Source organism: Oxyura jamaicensis (genome assembly GCF_011077185.1).
Source record: "Oxyura jamaicensis isolate SHBP4307 breed ruddy duck chromosome 11 unlocalized genomic scaffold, BPBGC_Ojam_1.0 oxy11_random_OJ106702, whole genome shotgun sequence".
NCBI classification, from domain to species: Eukaryota; Metazoa; Chordata; class Aves; order Anseriformes; family Anatidae; genus Oxyura; species Oxyura jamaicensis.
In genome coordinates this window covers 12,501-32,155 of record NW_023304264.1, presented here as the reverse complement: position 1 = coordinate 32,155, position 19,655 = coordinate 12,501, and the positions used below count along the sequence as shown (strand labels likewise).

Genomic DNA, 19,655 nt, shown 5'->3' with positions numbered 1-19,655 from the left:
ATCTCATTTTTCTCTGTGATAAAAGAAGCTGTAGTAAGAAAGATGCAGCTCTTGGCAGCTCTCAGCAAGTGGAGAGAAAAGATGAAGAAAAAGAAGTGACTAATTTGAGAATTAGAGTTATACCTCAGCAACGCTTGACAGCAGTTAACTTCTTTATTTCCTCAGCCTCAAAATGGATAAGAATAATAGATAAGCACATTATCAAAATGAATAGCAACAAAGTAATCAGTTACACCATCAACAACAATAAACAATAAACCAGTCAGCTATACTGAAGTTAAATATTCCATTGAAACGGATACATACATCTAACAGCTGGTAAGTCATACTGCTGGCAGCTTTATGAAGAAATCATTGCATTGTTTATATATTGAGCTGATTTTTAAGTCTTTAGCAATATGATTTTTTAATGGGAAGGTAAGAGATTACACAAAGCTTATCCAGTTTCAAAGCAGCATGCTATCTTTACATGGATATGATGCTACAGCCTAGTTTTCTGTGCTGCTATAATTTATCTCTAAGCATTTATGCAGTATTCTACTTTACTCTTGCATTCTTATGCTTCTACAATCTCCTGGGTGTGCTTTTTGGCTAAACAGATAAAAATCTTCTTCGGTGTGATTGAGAACCTGAATATAAACACCTGAGTCTCCGTTTGTGTAAATGCTTTGATTGTATAGGATTGCTTCACATGCATCAGTGGTTAGTAATATTTTTCTCCTATGGACAAAAGTGTAAGCAACAAATGCTTTTGTGTTTAATTTAGTAGCCCAAATGATCTCTTCCTCCTTCAAAAATCTTTACATTTTTACTTCAAAAACTCGTTAAAGAAGCTGAATTAAATTGCCCCTATAGAAATTTAAGATATGAGGAAACATTGGTAGCTAATGAGTTATGTTCTTTATTGAACACATTGGAGTTGGAAGGTGCAACAGGAGAGCAAAACGAATTCTAGGAGCAAAGTAGCAAACAGCTTTGTTTGCTTGAGGTCCACTGTAGATCAGGGTTCACATCTGCATTAACTGTGCACCATTTACTGTTTCATGTGATGTTTTGTAAAGTCTGCTTTTCAGACAGAATTTTATAGCCATATTCAACTCAGGGTGAGCTTCATCCTCATATAGGATGAAACTAAAACAGTTGCTTCAGTCAGAAATTTTTGGGTCTGATTTGTTTGATTTTTAGAAGAAACAAAGTTACAACTGCTCTACAGAAAACAACATTTTAAATCTAATGCATAGGCAAATGTGAGAGGGTTGTGATCTAGCTTCTTAGATCTCAGAGGGAGCCTGATTGCATTCATAACTGTAGCAGGAAACCAGGTGTCACAGCCACTAGACATGATTCTTCTCTTGGTTACATCTGGTATACACCAGTATGAATAAAAAGGAATGTGGGACCCTAGATTCCCTTCTTAGCTCTGTGGCCAAGTCACTGCTGGATTTGGGCAAACTGCTTACCTAATCTTTCCTTCAGTCACTTGATTAAGAAGTAAAATTATATTTGTCCACTCTGCAGGGACTGGTGTGGTGTAATACCGACATTTATAGAATATTTTGAGAGTCCTCAAAAAAGGGTAATGTTGAAATAAAAAACAATGTCACCCTGTCTTGACTTCAGCAGAGAGCCAAAGTGTAGGGCACTCTCTTTCCATTAGCAGAAGTAGATGATAAAGTCAGCTGCTTCTCTGAGGCAAACAAAATCCTGCTTCCCTGAACATAAGAAGAATTAAACAGCTGGAGATGTTTTCTTTTCTCTTAATGTGAAGCTTTCTTTTCTCAACTTCTAACTCAAAAAGCTCTGACACTTTCCTCAAGTAAATGCTACCGGTGTTCATGCAGTTCTGGCTGATGCTTTTTTACTGCTTTTTCTTTCTCTTTACAAGCTGTTTTTGCTGATTCTCTCCTTCAAACAGTTGTGCTAAAGCAATACTCAATAAAGCCCCTCTGTCTGCAACTGTCTGAGAGGCCTCACGTGTGTCTTTGTTTTGGGCAGTGTCATGTGTATGTGGATTGTTGGAGGCCCCCACTGTTTCAACTACCTGGTTCAATAAAGGGGCTTAATGACTTCTTACAAACTTTCTAAAATGGAGGACAATGTCAAAAGCCCCAGTTTCAACCTACAGCAGTGTTATCATCAATACAATCAATCACTAACAATAGCTATACAAAGGCAAACATTTCCTGGCAGTTCTTAAAACTAATCTTAAAGGTGGCATACAAAACAAAATAAATTCAGGCAAGGATTTCCTTTCTTAAATACCATAAAAGTGACAATCACCCTGTCTAAAAATACATTTTTAGGAATTAAAAAAAAAAAGTTTTTCCTCTTTTGTAGATGCTTTGTATGTTCTAACACTACTCTGATGCTCCTAAAATTTCCCATCCTACTTCACCAGTAAGGTGAAGCCAGTTCTACATGCTGTTTTGCAGAGGTACAATGAATACAGTATCTTTGTCACGGTTATAGCTTAAGCTACTTTTTACCCTAACAGCTATGACAACAGTACCTGCTTCTACAATTATAGTAGTGTAATTATGCTTTGACCAGCATGGCTTTAACCCTCCACAGGAACCTTTCTCTACTGGCAGTGTACTTCATTAATTATCTGGCTATTTACATTAAAGGAATGAGAATATTATGTTATATTGGTTCCAACAGCAGTGCAAGTACTTCTGATATGTTCTGCAGTATTTTTTTTAAAATTTATTTTTACTGAATAAAATTCTGATGTTTTTTTTTGTTTGTTTTAAATCATCCTGTAAAAACCTTTATGATTTTGATTTTCGGTTATGAAGCTCATATGAAACATATTTAAACAGTTCTTGCAAGAGACAGCCAACGTTGTTAAAGTTCTCAACAGTCAAAATGAATATAGCTTATTAGTACTACCTTTGAAACACTTGTTTTATTTAACTTTTGGTTCATTTCACAATGAAGTATACTACAGATCCTAACTCAGGAAAAATCAAAACATCTTAGTCTTCACAGGGAATTTTGCTCTTCTTTTTGAGGAAAATACAATCTGATTCCTAATAAGACCAAAATATTACATGGTATTGATGTTGGACCGATTTTCTAGTGACTTGTATAAGAGATTTTATTAAGTACAGAAATAGACAAATATGGAAACACCTTTAGGCTTTAGATCTCAAAGACAAGACATCACTTTTAAGCAGGTGTGCCCTCCTGGGCAGCTGCTTAAGATTAGTAAATTACAAGTTTCGTGATTTTTTTTTTTTTTTTTTTCTTAAATATGGCTGAAGAATAAAATCTTTAGTCTGGCAAGTTGGAGTCAAACTGCCACAATGAGCACCTGTTGAGAAAGCCCATTATTTGAAGCTGGGGGTTCTGGGTGAAAAGATCACTGTGAATTAATTTTGATTGCTTCACAAAACTCTGCATAACAAACAGTCTCTGATGGGGGTATCAGGGGACTTCCATTTGAAGGGGAGAAAAAAAGATTTTGTTTCTAGGAAGGTAACACAATCTCTGCAGTGACATTAAAACACACCAGTGGCTGCACTTGCCTGAATCTCTCTTCTGAAACAGATTGTATGTGCTTAGGTTACCAGGTATTATGCTCTGGGAGAGGAAAGAGAAACAAATGATATCAAAATCTTATCTGAAAGATTAGCTAAAAAGAATACGGTCAGAGATCCATGAATCCTGCCTAAGGCAGTTATTTGTTCACAAGTTTATAACAGCCCCATCTCTGTGTGTTCTGGATTGCTAGATACATTGCCAAAATGGAAAAGAAAGAAGTGAACAGATCAAGGGATAGTTTTTTGCAGTTGACAAAATACATCATCAGCTTTCTTGTATGAGTTAAGTCTAATGGCAAGTTAAAGAAACACTAAGGATAGTAATATCTGGTGAATATTTCTCTTTCCTGGTATAGAGGCTATTGAATTTGAAGCAATTTCTTTCTCTCTGGAAAGAAGTTTCCATCTGAAATATACAAAAGTACTACCTGTCTGTCATCCCCGATTAAATCTAAGGCCAAGCTTACCATCTGTTTGTGCAAATGAAAAGTGTAATATTCCACCAACTACTCTGCATGACCACTTTACTTAAGGGTTTCCTGCAAAATGATTTCTAGTTCATCCAGAGCTTATTTTTAGAACAAAAAGAATCAGCAGAAAGCACTATGCTTTTAGCTAATAATCATGATCCAATTGAGTTCATGCTTGATTTATCAACTTTTAGCCATTAATATTGCATGAATTAGTACATTTAAGATTCACTCAAAACTGACTGTAAAAGTTATGATAGGAAGATAGTGCTCATAGCAAATTTTCCCTTTTTATGTATTTTTGTTTTTAAGGCTGCCTCAGTTATATCATCATCTGAATACTAGTTGCACATACACAAGTATTTCCAAGTGTTTGGAATCATGTGGGTACCAGAGGCATGTATCTACACCTAGCAAAATCATTGCAGCCATAGTAAAGTCAGAAAATGGCCACACATTCTGTTAAATAAAGATAAATGAAAAACTCTAGATAAATCAGATCATGCACTTTGTCCATTTCTGGTATAGGTAAGGAGTTGCTCTAATATTAGACCACAAAACATCTAATCTTTTCAACTTCTGCAGTACCTTGGTGCTATACTACAGGGCACGACAGCCACCTGTGCAAGGAGATACTCAGTGTGTTCTGCTTTACTCTAGAAACCAGACTGATACTGTAACAACCCCAAAACAGAAATATCAGAAGATATCTTCAAGCAGTGATGTGCTTCTGTTGTAGATAAAAAAGGAAGAACTGACCTGCTTGAAGTAGAAAGTAAGCTCTGTACTGTTCAAAGGTATGTCAGCACCCTTTACCTGGATGTGCCTTTGATGACACCACCATCCTACAGGCCTCAAGTCCAGTCCCTGCCATCCCAGAACCATGCTGAAGAGAGATGCACAAGGGAGGAGCTGAATGTACAAAGATAGTGCCTGGTAAAATCACTTTTGCTTTGGAGCATTTTTTTCCCCAGGAAGCTTTTTTCAAGCCTCTTCTATCCTGAGCCTCTCAAAGTTATTGCATGCATCTCTTCAACCAATATATTTTCTTGCTTATTCCATTCTTCACATAATATAAGGCAAGAAGTAATGGGTTAAAAAAAAAAAAAAGTTACTTCTTTTTTTAAGATAAAATATGTCTAATGATGCTCCTCCAATTCTATAATATATTCAAAAAGCAGAGCAGAGATTCTACTAGAAAAAATATAAGCAGTGGAAAAATATGTAGCATACTAGTCTGTTTTTTTCTTTTTTCTTCACGTCTCCAAAACAAGCTACAAATCTCCCATGTTGAAAAGTTCTTCCTTAAGTTAATAAAATCTGTCACTTTCCATAATGGTTGATTTGAAGAAAGTCCACAGGTGCACTATTCTGTTGTTCACAGCTTGGGAAGTCAAGGCTTATAATAAAAAGCCCTCTGTGTTATGGTCCTCCTTCCCCATCAATTCACATCAAGTGTTATTAGAATCATCTGCCACCTCAGTGGTGCTTCCTCTGTGCTCAAACTGCAGAAGCAACAATGACATTTTACGGCTCTGCAGGTGCTGCTGTGTGTGGTCACGAACACAGAAGTGTGGCCTGCTATTGTTCTCTGGTAGCACTTTGATCTCAAACACAAAAAGCTGCATAGCTGGCTGCCCTATTCATTCTTGGGCTGGGTTTATACGGGTAAGAGAAAAAAAGAGGTGACAAGAGATGGGCAATCCATAATATTTATTTCAACAAATGCTTCAAATCTTTTTAAACATCATAAGAACATGGCTCATTAAACTACAACAGCCTTGAAATTGTGTTATAAAACCACAAAACAAAAAATCAATACTTCTGCTGGAAAGGAGGTAATGAAATATATTGAGCTGGTTGAAAAGTGGTTTGTATGAATCATAATATTATTATGGGCACACCACTTCTACTCCCAATACTTAAAGTTAACAAACTAGGGAGTGCTTTCTTCCCCATTACTTAAACAGGTGTTACAGGGTAGTATTTATCAAAGTTATTTTCCAGAGTCAATCCTTCTGCTATAAATAATGCTGGGATACAGGGGCTTAGTAAAGTGAGATCAATTCAATGCATATCTGCTACCTGAGCTTCAGCTGTTGTATTATTTCACAGTCTGATCAATACCCTGCTCCATAAGAGCAGAGAAAAAGCCACAACACCACCCTGATGAGTCACTGTAGGTTTATTACTGAACCAGAAGGATGTGACATTTCTGATGTTAGTAAAGACTAATTTGGGTAGCAGCATTTGACCACTATTAAATAGTTTAACTCTCTATTTCAGGTCTTTGCAATGCCTCGTCCATTTTTTTTCCAGCAGTGTTGGATAAATGCTTCTGGAATTAACACTCCCTCTGCAGCCAAAACAAACAAAGAAACAAAACTTCTGAAATATTACTTAGAATTACTTCTCATTTACTTTAAACTGGGGTTATTGCTCTTCAGGTGAATCCAGAGAAATTCAGTACTTAATGTTTTAGCATAGGAAGCTGATGAAAAAGAAAGAAAAAAAAAGTTATTGAACATTTTGGGTGAAGAAACAGGAAGGAAACACTCACAGAAGAGGCTTACATTATACAATTCTCCCAGATGAAAATGTAGGTTTCCTCTCAGGAGCTGTGCTGTAATTTTGTATCAGACAGAACCCCAGAAAAAAATTACCCTTCTCTACTCATACCCTCACATGTACGTATGGTGAAGAGTTTCTTTCTAAATGTATTTCTCAAGAAAAAAAAAAATAAATCAAACAAATACTTCAAAACGAAGAACAGAAGCAAGAGGACATTGAATAGTAATGAAATAAGATTCTAGCAAAAGGCTCAGCAGCTACTTGCAGCCAATGTACTCTCACCCTCCTCTGAAATAAAACCCCTGATCTGCCAGAACTGCCCATCCCTGCCAACCTCCTTTTGTAGTATAATCAAAAGATAGTAAAAGCTTCCCATACCGAAATTCAGCCATTTCAAAGACAGTGCTACATCCACACAAGTCTTTAGAGAGGAAGTGAAGAAGAAAGCCATATATCAAAAGGCAATTCATGGAGGGAATTAAGAGTGGTTTTTAAGATTTCCTTAGCGTGCTTAGATTAACTGCTTCCACTGGAGAAAATAAATAAATAAATAAAAATACAGAGGACCAAGTAGAATCCAAGCTGGACTTTACTGGAAGAAAGGAATACAGAGGATAACCTGAGACCTCCGTATCTCTGACGTGCTGAAGAGAGACAAGATGAGATCAATTCTTAGTTCAAGACAAAGCCATCCAAGACATTTCCACAGTTGCCACTGCTATAGCCAAAAACTTCTCTGCGCATCGCTTCTTACTCTACGAACACCATGAAGGTACATTAAGCCATTTCACTGGACTTCAGCCCTTCTGGTCTCCCACAGTGGAGATCTGTCCTAATAACTGCCTGCATGTCCCATCATCTTCAGGTAGTTACTGTGATACTGGAAAGACCCAGATGGTCCAATCACCAACAGACATTTAGTTTTACATCTCAGCAGAAGAAATCTCACTTCCTATAGCACATGAGCAGGGAGCTGGCTCTACAGAAACCGAGGAAATGCCATACTGTAAATGAACATCTCGACTTCCCCTTAGCATGCAGAATAGATTGGTTTCTTCAATCCCAGCTTGGGTCCTTTCCAAATTATACTTTGGTTTTACTGCTTAACAGAGAAGGAGTAAGGGTGCTACAGCTGCTAGCTATTGATATTTAATCTTAAATTTATTTTGACTTTTTTTTTTTTTTTCTATAAATACTCCTATCTTTTGCCAGTTGTACTGCTGTTACAACCTTTTCCAGTAGCTGTCAACATCATACAGAGCTTTAACCCTAGAGAGAGAAAAACCAGAGGAAAAAGAAATGAGAAGAGGGTAGAAGAAGAAAGACAGAAAATTACTAAGTCTGAAGAACGATATATCACACCACCACAGAACTCCCTGCTACTTCAGAACCTTTGATGGTCAGTATTTGTACAGGAATTTTGTCTGCTCACAGTCATATCTCCCCAAAAACTAATCTGGAAATGTAGCAGCCTGGGTTTGGCCCTCTGTGGCGGGCCAAGAGCACACAGCTCCCCACAGGCATGTGCCATTTCAGCTACAGGATCACAGATCGGGATCTGTCAGCATGTTGCCCCACTCACACACAAAGACTACTCAAACGACAAAATAATTGCTTTCCTTTTACTAGCCATAAAAATAATAATTAAAAACAAACAAACAAACAAAACACTTTTTTTGCAAACTGCTGCCAGATAGGGCTAACAGAAGAACAATCTCATTATGTCAGTCTAGCACATCAGCTGGTAACTGTCCTCTGTCATGGGATTTCAGCCATTTGTTTCCACAGAACATTACTGAGTTTAGGTGAATTTGTATCAACACTTTTAAAAAGCCTAATTTTTGGTCAGAGCAGGCCCAGCACTTTCTAAAAATCATGTTTCTTTGTGATGGTTTAAATTGAGTATTATGTAAATTGAGATGGCAAAATATTGAACAGCCCTGAAATTTGAAGTTGTGGGGCATTGTGGGGACAGAACTGCTGCCAGCATTTTTCTTCTGAATAAATGTGACCTTTACAATGCCACATGCTTAGTTTTATAAGATATTTATAACCATTTCTGTTCCATGAGCACCTATGTAGTATGCACATACAGTAAAAGACTATTCTGAACAATTTCTTATCTAAATATTTAAAATAAATGAAAACGAAAAGTAAGGAACTATTGTTAGCAATATTTTATGGAGCATATCGATAGATTAGAAGAACTTGCCCAAGGTGACACATGCCCAGAAGATGGAAGTTTCACTTACTAAATAAGGCCCTCACGGTTTAACACAGGCAAAACCTTTACATAAAGCTTCAAGGCTCCAAACTACGCACAATTAAAATGTAATAAGTTCAATTCAACAGCATCAATATTAAAGTGTGTGCACCAAGCTAGTCTAAGCGTCAGTGGATAGAGGTGGAGGGAGAGAAAAAAAAATCTGTTCAAACAGCACCTATGCATTAAATTAAATTTCAGTATTGCTGTCAACTTTTCATTTTCACTAATGGCTTTTAAGAAAGCCAGACATTTTTCCTCAGTCCATTTTACCTTTTCCCTCCATTTGACAAATATTGATTTTCATTTCCTCCAAGTTTAAGTGCATTGAATACTATTGTGACTGTTTTGTTTGCTTTTTTGTTTGTGTCCCAGCTTTATCGAGGATGCCAGCATGAATGCATACAGCTTTGGAAAGAGAGAATTGGTTTAATAACTTCATCAAATCCAGGAGAGAACATAGGAGCACAGTCTGCTGTTCTGTATAGGTCAAGCAAGACAAGTGACTCTAGGCAGCTACCTAACATCAGTAAGGAGATGGCTGAAGAAATAGCCTTGGCGTTTTAAGCTGTTACTGCTAATGCTCTGTCACAACAGGACAAATTATGGAGTGTTCTTCCTCCACTTCAGTGCAAAGTTGGACACGCTGTCTTAAATGGCCTTCAGTGGCATTTTAAGCTAAGCCTCTTTTCTAGGCAGTTGGCCCTTTAGGAGGCTTGGATTGGAATGTAAAATATCATTAAATTCTGTCTCAAAGAAGTTGTAGCTTTACAAATTCTTTTCTCCCTGACTCACAGACACATCAGCTCTACCTCCAGTTTCATAAGAGCTTCTTCTTAAGATTTGTCCCAAGTGCACCAGGCATGTTCACAACTTCTATCTTAAAGCCTTATATACCAAGTAAAAGGAAAAAAAAAAAAATCACACTGTTTTTGCAGTAATATGAATAGAGTGTTTATATGATTTATTCCACCCGTTTAAGCAGGGAGGGGTGAAGGTCTCAGGGAACAAAAATAATCTTCTGGATGGAAAGAGAAAGATAGTTACATCTTAAACTACCTTGGACACTTTTAGAGAAATCGTTTGTGCAGTGCTCAGACACTCAGTGTTAGAAACCAAAACAGGTTGAACAGGCTTAAGCAGGGGACACAATTCATTTAGGCTTGTCAGCACCAAAGGTGTGTGCTGGTATTATGGGATCCCCACGGCCAAGCTAACCGTCACAAACAGCCTCATCCTCCTCGGCAGCTCTGACATAACTTGCCAGCAGGACTCGGTATTCAGTCTGGGCAACTAAAGCCTACAGACCTTTGAAATCATTTATGTCTCTCCCTACAATTTACTATTTGCTAGATTCTCTAGCCAACAGAATGATAAAAGTTCATATGAACACATACTTAGCATTGAGGATGTTTATCCCCTTAATTACTGTACACATGGAACAAATGTTGGCTTCACTATGTATTAAGTGTCACTTTAAAATGCCATTGAAAGGAAGAAAATTTAGAATTAATCACAGCTAAAGAAAGCTCATTATCAAAATCGTACTGGTCTGAAGAAAGTCTTAACATTATTCATCTGGTTACTCTCGTTGGCTCAGCTTTCAAACTATTTTTCATGGAAAAAAAAAAAAGCATCAAAAACAAAGCAGTGACCAGTGGGGCTAGATTTATGATGTTGTGCCTGACCACTCCACTTTTTTCTTTCCATATTCAATCCCAAATACTGCTTGTGTTGCACCACCTGATGCCAGGTGCTGCAGGGCTTCTGCTACACCCACCTGACATTGTGATGCTGCATTTTTAAAACCTTTAAATAAAAAAAAAAAAAAATAGACCTTTGCACTTCAGCACTGCCCCGATCAAAGGAGCTGTCTGTATAGATGTCGTGAATGCCTGCTAACATGGAGAGACTTCTTTCTCAGAGAAGGAAATGACACCAGAAGTTTCAGGGCAGAAGGTTCCAGTAAGGCCCTTCCTTTTTTACACTCATGATTGAAACTGACATAGGCATGGAGATGCTTTTGGTATTCATCTAACCAGATGGAAACTGCTTTTCAAAAGTTACAGTAACTTCCAAAAGTTAAGAAGAGCCTGCAATTTGCGTTAGATTAGTTAACTGCTATGGAAAGGAAGATGTCATCACTTCCTCACTCTACAACTCTCCAGTAGTTCTCACAGGTACACTGTACGTAGTCATCTGTACACAAGCCCATGGCCCCAGCCACCATGCACAGCATTGCAGAGGATGCCTTCAACACCTCAGTTTTCACCAGCTCCCTCAATGCTAAGTGGACTTGATCATTAAAAGATTTCTCTTTCCCCCTCTCCTGTGCTCACCTGTAGTGCTCCTCTTCCCATATCATTAAGTGATTTTTACTCTTACGATCTTTAGACTGAGGATTAAAAAAAAAATACACATCTAAAGAAAAACTGAAGATAAAACAGAAACTGAAGACACTCATAGTAGGAGAAAGCTATAATATGATTTGTGCTTGAAACTTAATTTCAATCATTGCCATGCTCGCACCCACTTACTTGTGAAGCACTCCAGTCACTGCACGTAGTTCAGGAAGTCCCAGTATCTCGTGTCTCTAGAACGAGGAGATCTCCCCAAGGAAGAATCACTGTGCACTTGCCATTTCATAGGCATCTGCTAGGCCATTGCCAGTAGTGGCAGAGGGACTGGCTCCAGGTTGCCGTTCTGATATTAACTATAGCCTATATGTAAAAAAACAGAAATACTAAAATCAGAAAAGTGAACATAAACATACCTATCTGGAACTCTATTCTCAGCTGAAAGTGCACATTTTCCAACTATTCCTGGTCTTCCCTAAAGACAGATATTTCCAAACCTCTATTCCTCCTTAACATTTGTGTCTAGAGATAGGTGTATATATATGAGATTTTATCGTACATTAAATCTTTAAGTAAGTCATTATATTTCAGCTCAACAGCTAAAAAACATTGCTTCTGGCTTGTGTGAATAACTAACTGCACCCATTTATTTGCAAAACATTATTTTAACTTCTGTCAATGCATATTAATGAGGGAAGGAAACCAGATAGAAAATGATACTTTGATTAAAATAAATAAATAAATAAATAAATAAAAATGAGAAGTACTGCAGTCTGGCAGGGAGACGGGAAAAATAAAAGACACATAGTCACACCTTCACTTGCCAAGTAAAACTGGCCTCCTGCAAAGATGCAACCAGGTAGCTCACTACTTGAGGACTCCCAAAAGCAAAAGTACACTCCCCAGAAAAAAAAGGTCAGACCAAACAGCAACTGTTGCGTTTTGATGGTCAGCAAATATTTTTTTCAAATAGGGTGGAAGAGATTTGGGGACTCCTGCAGCAGGGAGGGCTTGCAACCTGTCCCTGAAGAAGTCTCAAATCACATCCCGGCGCAGGGGAAAGCAGAAATCCCTCCACCTTTTCCCCAGGCAAAAAGCATTTGGATTTGGGCATCCTCTGCACGTGAAATAAGCCAGGCAATTTGCTGCCCCCCTTCATCTCACATCCCCACTTCGTCAATAGAGAAGCCTCGCTGCTGCCTCTCCGAAGAGGCACTTTCTCTCCAGCCTGCTGGGTCCCTTCGGCCAGCCCCCACCCCCAACACCCCTCCCAGCCTTCCGCTCCCTCTGCCCGCAGCTCCCCGGGGTGCCCGGGGAAGCGAAGCGCAGCGGGGCCGGCGGCTGCTCTCCGCCAGCCGCTCCTGGGGGCTCACCGCCTCCTCTCCCGGGACATCCCCCAGATCCAGGGGGCTACAAGGGGGCTGCCAGCGGCAGCCTCAGCCCCAGGCTTAGCTCAGGCGGCCCGGGCAAGTTGTGCCCGCTACCAGCCCCGTTTTTAACTAAATCACGTCTCTGGGTGCGGAAAATTACTCGTGCTGATTAGATGAATGCGCTCAACAATCTTTGGCGCTTAGGAAAGGAAAAGAAGAGATGGAAAAAAAAAAAAAAAAAAAAAAAAGACTCTGTGCTTTATTTTAATGGATCATAAAATTGCGATGGGCGGGAAGGGAGCAAGGAAAGAAGGAAAAACTTTTATTGCTAATGAGAAAAACGCGGCCACACGACCAGGACTGTAAAGGAAAAGAAAAGCGCTATTCCTGACAGGATTAACGCCGTGCCCGTGACCAGGAGACATCGAGGCGAAGCGGGCACCTTTGTGCGCCTGCCGGGGGCGGCTTCGTGGAGAGAACTTCCCCCAGCCCCGTGTCAAATAACGGGAAATTTAACATCCTCCTTTCCCAGAATGAATTATCCCCCCCCCCCCGACACACACACCGTACCTCCCAGCTTCTCGGTTCCTTGACGGCCCCGGGACAGGGCTGGGGGACGGAGGGTGCCCTCCTCGCACCCACCTTGGAGGCCTGCAGCTAAACGAAGCGGCGCCAGCTGCCCCCGGGCAGGAGTAACTGGGGAGAAGCCGCCCGCCGTCTCCTCCATCAGGCGGCCCGGGCGGGGGGGGGGGGGGTCGCCCCTCGCAACCCGCCGCTGCCCCAGGACCTGAGGAAACGCCCGCCGACAGGCAGGGAGGGAGATGAGGGGTCTGCCGCCCCCCAGGGCGCCTCACCTGGGGCGAGGAGCGGGAGCTCCCCGGGGCGGCGCCCGCCTCCCCTCAGCGGGCGGGGGTTACCTCAGCCGCGCCCAACGGTCGAACCCCAACGGTCACCCCCAACGGTCGCTCCCAACAGCCACACCCAACGGCCGCCCCCAGTCGAGGGGCGCAAACCTACGCTTGGTTCCAAAGGAGAATTAGTTAGTATTGCGTTGATAAAAGCATTAAAGTCTGTTTAATTTACCTTTTTCTGAGACCGAGCGGTGACTCGAAATTCTTAAATATTCACATTGACAAGCCGGCGGGCTCTAGCGTACAGCTTACACACGAACAGAAACGCGTATCGTATACCGGAGGAACCGTCGCGTTCACACAGGGAAAAACGTTCTAAAGTTGTGGAGTCCGAGAGGTATTCAGGCTACAGCGTTTGTACTTTACTAAGTATTCATAATCATAGTAAAATTCCTCAGGAAAAGTTTTTCTCACCCCATCACTTCAGTGTTAAATCCTCTGTTATGCCCCAATTGCAATTCAGGGTACTGGGAGGGGGGGGAGAGCAAGGAGATTACTTCTAAAAGGCAGGCAACTCCCCCCATACATACTGATATCAAAGGAAATCCCACAAAGCAAAATACCTGAATTTTGGAATTGTAAACAAAATATATGTATATACACAATGAACATAACATTGGTCATTCCTTTTTTTTTTTTTTTTTTAAGCATCTATAATTTGAAGGCAGCCAAGCTGATTTATTTTTCATAAATAATAATGTTAGGGAGATATAACTCTACAAGGTGAAAATACTAAGCTGGATTCTGTCTCCAAACTCCCACTGAGGTTAACGATCATTGCAGATGCATAAGGGAAGCCAAATCATGTGCAAGGCCAAAGCATTTTTTTTTTTTTTTTTTTTTTTTTTTTTTTTACAATCAAGTTATAAACTCCATATAATACATGGAGGCTTGCAAGTGGACATCTTAACACAGATATAGCAGCGTAAGCATGCCACAAACATAGAATCTCATATAATAAAATTAATATCAAATATAAAGCATTTGAACCAAATCAAGCCTTAAATGTGATAAAAAGTATTCCCTTCAAAGGAAACTTACCTAGGCCCAATAAGGTCTTTGCTAGCAGCATTTTTTTTTTAATAAAGAAATGAAAAATGACAAATATCTACCATTTTATGAGAAGGCGTAGTTGATTAGTTAAGGAGAAAGTTCCCATTATTAGGGAGTATGAAAAATATACTAGCAATTAATATGCAGTACATATATGTATACCCATACTTACAAATATAAACACACACATACAACCTGGACAGTTCATGTTAACCAAGGAAAGGCTAAATAATACATTCAAAATGATTACTAAATACAGGTACACTTTAAAAACACAGAGACAGCAAATTTTATCTGTTGCAAAAAATGTATTTGATTACTCGAGTAAAATTACAGTATCTCTGCTGTTAGTAAGTATTAAATGTTAAAGAAACTGGACCTCTTTTTCCTTTCAACTTTCCAAGAAAGTGCATGTAACAGTCCAAGGTTCCCCCTGCCCCCCCCCATACCTAATACAAAATAAACAAACACTATACTTGTTCCCTTGGTCAAGGAGTAGGGCTTGGTCTTGTAAGGAACATATGTACATTTTAATGAAAGTGATGTCTTATTGTATATACAGGAGCATCTACAGTTGTCCACGGAAGTTGTTCAAGATGCTATACTTAGCAGCATTGTGAAAGTCCAGCACATTTTCTATAATGAATATACCTACAAGGCAAAATGTTACGTCTCAGTTTCAACTACCAAAACAACACTTCAGTATCTTCTCTAATAATCTGCGTGCTTATTACTGTACAGAAATGTATTAACATTTAAGACAACTCAAGTAAAAAGCACAATACAAATAACAGTTCAAAACAGAAAATGTTAAACCTACAAAAATTAAAGCAGTTTTAATTTTATAATAAAAATCAAAAACTGAGCTGTGTAAAGGACCCACACTGTTCAGTCTATATTCTTTCAGTCTTTTTCTTAATTCTGTTTGGAAAAATTAAACAATGTGTGTGCTGATAAAATTTCCAGCAGGATCAAAGTGTACATTTATATACAGATTTTTATTAGAGATCTAATGCATCACTGAGGCATTGCATCAATACCAGAGTTCATGTTAAACTGGATATAGAAAATAAGTTAATGCCAGAATAAGATCACCTAGCAGAACAGACTTGCAACTGCCATAAATGTTACAGCAACTTTACAGCACTCTAGTCGATTAGTATTTAGTTCAAAATACAGGAGACCAAAGTTAATGCTTGCATTTGTTTGCAAAGCAAGGTTATATCACTAATAAATAAGCTCTCTTAGAACTCTAGAAGTAGAACATGGTACAAAAAAAAAGTCTTTGCAATGTTGTAGTTTGCAGTTTGAAAAAAGCAACCCTAGGTTGCACTATTTCAGGAATGTTATAGTTTTTTCTAATTTGTTACAATTTCTTTGTTGTCTTCCACGAAACGTGTAAAACGGAAGTTTGTCCCATTTTCATTGCTTGCCATTTTCTCCAGACCAGCTAGAGGTGCGTTGGGTTCTGAATTCGGGAGCTTTTCCAGGCTTCCCGTCAAGCCGCTGATGGGCGAGCTGCCCCCGTTGCCCAGGCCCCCCGGTGGCGGTGGGATGCCGCCATTCTGGATGACGGAGATCTCGTTGGTCTTCATGGCCAAGCCATTGGAGAGCGCGGCTGCGTACTGGTTCCAGAAGCTGGAGGGGTCTCCATTCCCTGACCGTGCAGCCAAATCTTTCTGAAACATTTCTGGGAACTTTATAGGATTGCCTCCTAGAAATGTCATGGGGCCATCTACAGAAAGTCGTCTGCCTCGTCTTGCAGGAGTACTGTTCCACATGTGAGTGCCCATGTGAACCTGAAAAGACAGAAAGAAGAAAACAAACAAACAAAAAATAGTGGTTGGCAGGGATTTCAAACTAATTTTCATCACAGAGAAGGCAGCAGTCCATAGACATGTCCGGTCTTGTTATGTGATGAAGGGCACTAAAAGTAGTTGGATCCAGGGCTTCATTTCCCATCTGAAACAATAAATAAGCTGCTTTTGGATCAGCCCGTCACCATTACCCAGAATATTCTGTTTTCCTGCTGAACAATACATTGCTTGTTACTTTTTTTCAATTATTAATATTTTTTATTACATATATTTAGCTCATAATGACTTCATGTTACTCTTCCAATTGCAGATAGCTGCTTTTGGGGCTAGAATTGCTACATCCACTTTCATTGCAGTGGTAAGTATTGTATTTGACACCCTTTACCCTATAAACGTCCTTTCAGAGAGGCAGAAAGTATCCTTTACTGATTGCTCATCGGAGAGCCTCGTGTATAGACAGAATGGCCTGAAAGTAATTATTCATCTCACATTACTGGCAGCAACCTCTAGAGAAATACTCTGTCAACAGAAAAATGTACACAGTAAAGTGCTCAACTGGTGTTCTAAAACTTAAGTATATTTGCTTTTCCAAACACATATCAGTAGGAAATGTTAGTTATATAATCAATTAAAGCAATGCCCATTAGTTCCAGAATTATGTTAATAGTTTTTTTAAACAGTCATCATTTTACATGATAGTTACAAAAAAACAACATCTTTGATAGCCTTTCACTTCTTTAAGAGGTGTGTGAGTTACTGAATGCATTTCTCTATTAATTAATATTTCTTACCAATACTTGGCTGTTCTGTTTCACACTGTACATAGATGGTCTTTGCTGGTAGGTGAACTCTAATTAAGCATCAAAAACAGATCACGCTTCGGACCTGCTGCCAGTGCAAGCACTCAACAAGAGCCCATCTAGTACTACCACCAGGGCTGACTAAACAAACACTCCAGCTGTCAGGCCACAGACACCCAAAGGTACCACTGCTTGCAACTCTAACAGATGTGAACACTGCAAAAACCCCAGCAAGGCCAAAATGAAACCTAAGAACAGCAAGAGGAAAAAGTACCTTCAGATTGCCTTTTGTTGTGAATGCTCTTCCACATATAGTGCAGGCAAAAGGTTTCTCACCAGTGTGCGTCCTTTCGTGGATCTGCAGAGCGCTGGAGGAAGAAAAAGTTTTCCCACACGTGTTGCAGTAGTGCTGTTTAGGGGTTCTTCTGGGGAGAGCAGGCAGCAAGACAGGGGACGTGGCAGAGGAGGAGAGCGGCCCTGCAGCAGCTAGACCAGAGGGTGTCTCCTTGCTATCCTGAGGAGAGCCGTGCATGAAGCCGTTAACCTCGGTCTTTATGAGCGATGACAGCGAATTAGCAGGCATAACCGAAGAGTTCTGATTAGGGCCGATACTGGAGCTGGGCTCAAAAAGTTGTGATGGTAGATCTCGCATTTGATGTGTCAACATGTGTTGCTTCAAATTACCCTTTGTGGAAAAGCCACGATTGCAAACTGTGCAAATAAATGGTCTCTCTTTGGTATGACTTCTGTAATGAATGTCCAAGGCACTCTGACAAGCAAATGTTTTGCCACAAATGTCACATGCGGTGTTTTTAAATTTACCTCTATCTCTGAAAGGAAAGAGCATACTCAGAGACTCTTCTTTAATCATTTTATCAGTGTTACTAGATGTCAAGTCCAAAGCACCACTGTTTGCAGGGGTTGGAGACAAACCATTGGCAAACTCGCTGGGTAAAGCTCTTACTGGTTTATCTTCAATACTTGGTGACTTGTGGTAATCATTAGTGCTGTTGGATGGGGACAAGGCCTGCATGGAAGAGGTAGACTCTGAGACAGCAGGGCTTCCAGCACTTTGGCTTTCCATATCACCGCCGACCGATGACGAATCGTTAGTCAAAACATCCCCTTCCACTGACCCATTTTCAACTGACTTTAAGCTTGCCTGAAGTTGTTCAGCAAGTCCTGCATTGATCATCTTCATCTGGTTTTCTAAAGCAGCAATACTTGACATTTCCAGGGGCAGAGGGGAAGAAGACAAGCTGTCTTGCGATGCGTCTGCAGATTTAGGTGTATCTGGCACACTGCTGTCAGGACAGTCTTCCATGTTCTCATCTGAGAAGTTGTCTATATCATCAAAATTCTTATCATCAAAAGATCCCGTATCGGATTCCATTGACTCAGGATAGTTTTCTGTGACCGGGGTGTTAGGGATCTGCCCTCCCATGTGCATTCGGATATGCTGCTGCAGCACTACGGCATTGGTGAATTTTTTCTGGCAGATTGGGCATGAATGTTGTACTCTCAGTGGGGGCATGGCACGGTGGACACTGTAATGAGTCTTTAAGTTGCCTTTAGTAGTGAAAGCGCGACCACAGATTTTACATTTAAACGGCCTCTCACCAGTATGCGTGCGATAATGCATTTTCAGTGCGCTCTGGCAACTGAGAACTCGATGGCAAATGATACACTCATTAGGATCAGTTGCCTTTTTATCTATGTTTTCTACCAGTTGCTGTAATTTCGATGTTTCGGATGCTGGCGTTGAATCCAATAGTCCTCCAAATGGAAATTTTGCCTTAAACTGCTCTGACATTAGAGGCATCAGTGGATTTGTAAAAGTGGCAACGCTGCTGGAGCCCGAGTCTGCTGCCGGTGAGCTCACAGAGCTGCTCACGTTAGTGACGGAGCTTGCGTTTTGAGGGTTTTCTTCTGTTTTGCCATTTGAGGTAGGCAAAGCACCAGCCTCTACCTCATCAGAAAGTCCATTGGAGATTTTTGATGTGGGGTCAGCTGTTCCCGAGTCACTCTTGACAGAGCAGGGAGGGCTAGCAGAAGGATGGCTAATGGGAATCGGCTGAGGTTCCTCAGTTTTGATGAACGGGGTCAAGCTTGGTATTGTTGGTGGGAGTGGCAGCCCCACAGAAGTCGTCAAGGTGGAGAGGACTGGCTTGCTGTCCAGCCAGCTCGTGACAGGTTTCTCTGGTGGTATAGACATCCCGTAAGGAATACCCGTGCTTGTAGGAATATTGTCCAAATGCTCTGGCACTGGGTACGGATTCATCTGAATATGAGGGTATTTTTCTTTATGACGCTGAAAGTGGACTTTTAAGTTTCCCTTTGTGGAGAACCTATTTCCACATATGTTGCATTTAAATGGCCTCTCACCAGTGTGAGAACGCAAATGAATCTGCAAGGCACTGTCACTCCCAAACACTTTAGCACAGAACCTGCATTTATGCTTAAAGAACGCCTCATCTGAATTACTTTTCGCTTCGAAA

At 40.2% G+C, this 19,655-nt stretch overlaps 1 protein-coding gene and 1 long non-coding RNA gene across 8 annotated transcripts in view; both read right to left on the bottom strand.

Moving 5' to 3' along the window:
* Positions 1-5,386: 5,386 nt before the first annotated feature.
* Positions 5,387-13,508, bottom strand: LOC118157812. Its single transcript, XR_004746731.1, has 3 exons — positions 13,147-13,508; positions 11,387-11,569; positions 5,387-5,520 (listed from the first exon to the last, which is right to left on the bottom strand). It is a non-coding gene; the product is annotated as an uncharacterized LOC118157812 (long non-coding RNA).
* Positions 13,509-14,343: 835 nt separating this feature from the next.
* The window catches only part of LOC118157811 (sal-like protein 1), a 17,812-nt gene continuing 12,500 nt past the window's right edge, over positions 14,344-19,655 (bottom strand). For 5 of the 7 annotated variants that reach the window (XM_035312302.1, XM_035312301.1, XM_035312300.1 and 2 more), the window contains exons 3-4: positions 17,432-19,655; positions 14,344-16,339 (exon numbers count right to left, since the gene is read on the bottom strand). The exon at positions 17,432-19,655 is cut by the window's right edge and continues 1,189 nt beyond it. In XM_035312302.1, coding sequence (XP_035168193.1) covers positions 15,899-16,339; positions 17,432-19,655 — 2,665 coding nt within the window. In that variant the 3' untranslated portion in view covers positions 14,344-15,898. The remainder of the gene's footprint in view (positions 16,340-17,431) is intronic. The other 2 variants (XM_035312303.1, XM_035312298.1) reach the window with 2 other exon arrangements.